Raw genomic sequence first — 6,656 nt, 5'->3', positions numbered from 1 at the left:
ATATATATATATATATATATATATATATATATATATATATCAACGCACGAAATATTGATTTAGCCTCTCATAGTCAAACAGTTTTGAACAATGGAATAACAAGGCTCTCTCTACGCGGTATGTTCTTCCTCATATAGGTATTATTTTCTCCCTTAGTGTGATTCTAGGAAAGTGAAGTGCATTTGATTTTAAAAATAGGAAAATTAAAAATAATAAATAAGTAAAATAAAAATATTAGGTTCATTGTAGTTCTAAACTGGCTATGATATGCTATACCACCAGTTACAGTATCAGATTTAATTTCTTGGGGACACAATCGAAGGCTGGATCCATTTTACTTGAGGAGGGTTATACTGAAAAGGTTAATTTCACATTATTTGCGCAATATTAATATATACTACCAGTCTGGGGTGCAGGTATAGCCTACGGGTAGCGCCCGCCTCCTTGGCCCCCTTTGGCAATGTTACTTGTACCAGATTTGATTAACAACTCCAGGTAAGGAAAGTTCTATTAATATTTTATTTTGTTTAAAAGATGTTAGCTTAAAACTAAAATATTGTTGTATTAAAAGATGTTTCGATGTGCACAATAGCTAACATTGTTAAAATATACTGGTAATCAAATGTACGAAAATGTCATTTTCTGTACTATATAAAACAAAATGCTAAACAACGTTTTTGATAACGTATAACGTCCTCAAATGTACTTTATTCTAATTTGAACGTTTTGGAACCTAAAAGTCTTAAGCCTATAATGTGTCGAGCTTTTGATAGTAAACATTTGCAGGTGCATATGGTGCAACGATTGTCAAGGTCAACTGCGCAAACGCACTGAGCAAGCATTTAATATTCATTTCAGTGACCTGCAAGATAAGGGTGAAAGCAGCAATTAAGGTGAAGCAAATCACAATATGTCACGAAGTGAAGTGTTGAAATACTCTGAACGTGCCAAGACTAGAGAAGAAGCTTAATGCTTCTTGTGTAAAAAAGTACTTAGATGCAAAGGAGGATCGACAAGTGCTTTATTATCGCACTTGAGGACTAAACACATGTCTTGTATTAACAAAGTGATTGCACGGAACATTCAATCAGAAGATGATGACGATCCTGGAATCTCTGGTTCTACAAAACACATCACGTTAAGGTAGGAAGATTTAAACACTTTTCTTTCTTATGTAATTTGATTCAAGGGATAGATACCGTCGTATGTTTTATCATGTAATATTTCATTTAATATTTAACTTTCGTTATTTTGGACATCCGCTTGGTCTAGTGGCTAACAAGCTTGCCTACGGCACGCGTGGATTCGGTTCCCGGTGGGATACACTTGAACGGAAAAAGTGGTTCAGATTCCATTATAATCAGTAAGTCCAAGTCTCCTTTAGTCATCATGGCATAACCGTGGGGCGGTAAACTGAAACAAACCAAAACTTTCGTTATTTTATTTTACCTTAAAAGGGGCTTTAAGGGATTATGTTATGTACAGTAAGGGCAATGTTTAAATTCGTAATATTTCCTTTTTCGAATTCTAACGAGGTTCTTGTAACTTGGACCACGTTCTAAGACTTTTGTTAGTAGAAACATCGTCTTTAGTTTTAGTTAGTTTAATCGTATGTCATTATACTCAACGTTTAATAAATTATCCCAGGATTTCTTCAATTTCTTTGGGGTGACCGTTGCCCCCGCCCTGTACCACATCGAGTTGTGTATTAATGGAAACTACGGCTAAAAATAATAAACATTCCCTTTCCCCCAACTTCGATCCGACATTTCGTTATCAAGTTATGTTTTTTTTTTCATTTTCCGACAGATTTTTGGCTGGTCATAGTACCGAAAGGAAGTATTTGTACACCCAGGTTGGTCTATACTTTTTGTCTTATCTTGGTGTCAGCAATCTGCTCCCAAACGTTGTCAATGTTGTTTTGAAACACTGTATATTTCTATCCTGTATATTTCTATCCTGTTTCTGATTAGCTCCTGTCTGCTAAGCACCTTCCAGTTTTTCCAAAACAAACCAAAAGTGAACTCCATCCACTTCATCGTCCCCCTCCCCTATGCTTTCTTGTTGTATAGTACTTATTAAATATTTATATTAAAGTTGACAGAAATTGAAAATATTGATTAAAATATCTGGTTAAAATGCTAGTAGAGGAATTCTCTCTTTAGTGCAGAAATTCCCTCCTTGTGTCTTACCGCCATTTTAGGCGAGAAGGGATTAGGCAAGATGTGAATTCCCATCTCACCTAAAATAGCTGACATTCTTCTCTTGGAGATATCAGTGACTGATAAATCGTTAGGCGAGATGGAATGGAATCTCCTTTTTTATGGAAGATATTTTTCCTTCTCTGATAACTTACTACAAGGTTGCTGGTGACCAGAACGGCATCCAGTTTCCAACCACCCTAATTTCAAGACAGCGGAAGTCCGAACAAATCTCCTGAGGCAAATTTGTCAAAACAACTGTTGCATGCATACCCAATTAGTGGCTTGATGAGTCAAATAGTAATACACTAAAACAAGTTTCAATGCTTATATTCATAATTTTTTTTGCTTTTGTCTTTAAAATAAGTTTATATTTAATTTGTTCATAGAATTACATTGTGATTTTGCTTAAACATAATATTGTGTCATTTTCTTTTTCAACAGTATCTTTGTGGAAGCTTCGTATTTGGATAGTTCTGAAGATTCTCCTGGACCATCAGGCTGTGTTGAGGCCACAAATATGTCAGAAGATACTACTGTGAAAGTTTCCTGTGAAACTGTCACCAATGACGAAACGCGTGATGATGTAATTCGAGTTCCTCAAACACACAATTAAAAGCGAACGTATGAACGAAGATCAATAGTAAATTATCTTAAAAATAGCCGGCCGTGCACACCAGAACATGAAGAACAGATTGCGTAAAGGATTGCAAACACGATAGTAACAGATCTACTCCCAGGAAAGGGTTTAGGGAGTTAATGTCCTTTCTTGAACCAAATTATAGCGTACCGTCTAGGCGGACACTATGGAGACGCTTGCAGCTTTTCTATTCTGAACTGAAAGAGCAAGTACAACAGAGGCTACAAAAAGCAGAAGCAGTTGTTTTAACGACAGATATATGGACGTCTCGAGCAACAGATTCTTACATTACAGTGACATGTCATGCTCTGTATACGAACTTCTGTACAGAAGATTTTGTTCTCACGACAATTGAACTAGAAGAACGACATACAGCTGAAAATGTAGCTAATGCTATTAAACTGTGTATGGAGGAATGGTGCATCAAAAACAAAGTAGTTGCATTAGTTCACGACAATGCATCGAATATGATTAATGCTGGACGTTTGTTGCCGGTTTACAATGTATCATGTTTGGCACATACATTGCACCGATCCATACTGACCAGTTTAGAGAAAAGCGAGGTAACAAATATAATTTCAATCTGTAGCAAAGTGGTAGGGCACTTCAAACATAGCACCACTGCTTCAGTCGCGCTTGAAAAGAAACAAGAAATTCTGAAGTTACCAAAGCATCGCCTTATTCAATATACAAAGACTCGCTGAAACAGTGTATATTGGATGATCGAACCGTTGCTGGAACAAAGAGAAGCAATAAATGCAGTGTTCTCTGATAGAAATGTCACTAAACCTATGGATGCAAGGAATATACAATGAACTGAAGACAAATGGCAAATCATGGAAGATATCGTTCGAGTACTGAAGCCACTGCAAATGGCTACAACAGTTATGTGTGATCAAAAGTGTTCCATTTCTTTTGCTTTACCATTAGGCTATGGTCTTATTTCTAACCACCTGAAGGAATGTCCTTCAGATTCTGAAATTGTTAAGAACTTGAAATCTTCAATATCAGTTGACTTAGGAAAGCGTCTTCAGCTCGATGCATTATCCGATTCTGAATCATCAGATTTTTTGTCAAATAGTGTTCTGAAATGTTACCTCTTAGCAACATTCTTGGACCCAAAGTACAAATTACCATTTCTGAATTTTAAAATACAAACAAAGATTCATAGATTGGTTCATGATGTGCTCGTAGAATCTGAAGGATCAGAAGATGATTTATCACAGCAATCGTCCGGTGGGTCATCAGCATTAGACTATTTGCTTGGAATATTTCCATCGTGTTCAAAATGTCCTAATGTAACAGATGAGCTTACTCTTTATAAATCAGATCAGTGTCTTTCGCAAAGTGGCAACAGCCTTGAATGTTGGTAACTTAACGAACATCGGCTTCAAAAATTAGCATGTCTTGCTAAAAAAAATTCATGTTGATCTAGACTTCTCCCTGAAAATGCAGATATATTAATATTTTTGAACAAAAATCTAAAAACTCTCGCTTGCAAACCGCAATAGGTTGGCACAAGTTGCACTGGTGAATTAAATTTTAAATAAAAAACGCTTAAAATGCAATATGCAAACATGATTTCACAATCAAACTCAACTCGTAAAATTTATGTTTAGTGAAAGTGATAGTTTTTCTTAAGCTATATCAATCAATACCATTTTAAGTTTCCTTTCGGCATATTTTTTTATGTTTCTTTTCTTGTTTTGAATTGATAGAATTCACTAGTGTTTATCTAATGAAAGTCGTTGTACTTAGGGTTTATTTTATGTAGGTTTAGTTACTGGCGTAAGTAAAGTATTCAATTTTAGGTGAATGAATATAATTATTTGATATCTTTGTTTAGTTTTTGATAACATTCTATTATTTTCCAATTGAATGTTACCGAACATTTTTGAACTTGCTTCATTAAAAGAAAACTACAACTGTCCGTTAACTTATAACTTTCGCAAAATATGGAAATTTGAAGCATGTAGTTTGATTGATGCTACTTAAGCAGTGTCGCAGATCGAGAAATTTCGTCGATTTCTGCATTGAATTTTAAGTTGACATGGGAAAAGTATGTATAAAGTACAGAATGAATACGGTAATTTTCATAAAGTACAAATTAAACCCATAATAAATAATAATATCCATTCATAACGTTTTCTTATTTCAATTAACTGTTTCTATCGCTTTCAATTTCAATGAATCAATGCATATACATACAGTTTGTATTTGTTTTTGTTTGACTAGTATTGGCGGATGGCAAATGCTTCACCTGCAGATAAGTTTAGGGAGCTTATATATCAAACTTTGGTTTAAGCTCAGGGTGAGAACTGCAGCACCTTTTTTTTTTCGCTGCGTAAGTAAACAGAAGTGTAGTCCTTGGTTCTATTGATGTATGTGATGCATGTGAAATATTTGCATAGGGCTTTATTATTTCGCCGCACATACGGTATGTTAGTGGATAATGAAGTAAGATAAGAGTAATATTAGTAATGTTACATTGTTATTGAAACTTGTAACAGAGAAGAGGCGCTTTTGCTATTTTTGATCTAATGTCGTTAAGAAGAATAAAGGTATGATATATCCATGAATCTGTGAGATGTATTTCAGTTTTCTCTTTTGGTTTTTGGAATTTTAGCAAGTTTATGCAATTTATACATTATTTCAAATAATGACATTCCCAGGCTTGTGATCATAAATTTGCATGCAAACAAAAACATTTGTATATATAAAGAGGCAGTTCTTGTTTTCATTATCAGTGCATTTTTAGGACAAAATGGCAAATCATGGATCTAAAAATGACTTTCAGAGCTTCATATTGTATCTTCGTGAGTGACTGTAAAATTTATTAAGAAATCTGGTTGCTGGACACTAGTTGTGTATAATTATCAATTTCTTGTAGTGTATTTTCTTCTGTGTGAAGTATTTTTGAAAATAAAATAACTAATTACATAGCACAGCATTAATATTTGGTAAGAAACTTTTTCATAAAATGAAATAACAACTTCATTTCTTTGTAATGAAGAAACTTGATGTATTTCGAGTTCTAGAAACTTGATGTATTTGGAGTTCACAAATTTTGTCAATGTCAACGCGTGTTCTTTTATCTTGCTTTGATTCTAGATGTAGAAAGTTTGAATTGAAGTATATATCTATTACGTATGTATCTTCCTAATAAACTTCTAAAGTGTACCAACAGTACATATAAACATTTAAAAACAAAATAATACAACTCCTGTATCTTTCAACACAAAACTCCACAATTTGCAGACAAATAAAACCGGTTTTGAAGCTTCTAAATAGTTTTGTAATTTATTTCGTACTTACTTTCTACTTGTTTAAGAGCATGTAGGTTAAGAGATAATATGAGCAGCAAATTTAAACGCATAAAGAAGTATGAAGGTACTAGCAAATGGCTCCACGACACCACGTATAGAGGATATCTTAGCGAACCATTCTGACTTTTTTTAATCCATTCTACGTAGCTAAAATCAAAGAACACTGAAATACGTTGTAACCATCTAGAGGTCGTGGTCCATGTTCGGGCAGCTATTTATTTGTAACCGGCTGGGTGTCAAGTCGCTGTTCTTAGCTCGTGGTACTACCAATAAGTATACTCCTGATACTTTAACTTACCTGGACAGGACGACGAAGACCTCTCCAAGAAAGGTTACAAACTGTTTCCCAAAAAGCTCGTCGGTCTCAATAATGAGATGAGCATTAGGCGCCGAGAGGTTCGGGTGTCTCGTCTCGAAAACCTCACGGACGATCAGACGGTCATCCAGACCATAACGCACACAAACATCACTCATGCAAACAACGAAAAC

At 34.8% G+C, this 6,656-nt stretch overlaps 1 protein-coding gene across 2 annotated transcripts; it reads left to right on the top strand.

The window, feature by feature from the left end:
• The first annotated feature begins 62 nt into the window (after positions 1 to 62).
• Positions 63 to 6,119, top strand: LOC145674989 (uncharacterized). 2 transcript variants are annotated; one of them, XM_081745329.1, is made up of 2 exons: positions 63 to 1,143; positions 2,646 to 6,119. In XM_081745329.1, exon 2 carries the CDS (start codon positions 3,678 to 3,680, stop codon positions 4,212 to 4,214), a length of 537 nt encoding a protein of 178 aa, XP_081601455.1. In that variant the 5' UTR covers positions 63 to 1,143; positions 2,646 to 3,677; the 3' UTR covers positions 4,215 to 6,119. Both variants share the same exon structure in this region, with proteins under 2 accessions (XP_081601455.1, XP_081601456.1).
• Positions 6,120 to 6,656: the final 537 nt, after the last annotated feature.

The sequence above is a fragment of the Thermobia domestica genome, chromosome 18, assembly GCF_964235325.1.
Source record: "Thermobia domestica chromosome 18, izTheDome1.hap1.1, whole genome shotgun sequence".
NCBI classification, from domain to species: Eukaryota; Metazoa; Arthropoda; class Insecta; order Zygentoma; family Lepismatidae; genus Thermobia; species Thermobia domestica.
The sequence above is the reverse complement of the archived record's forward strand: the minus strand, read 5'-3'. Positions and strand labels throughout refer to the sequence as shown.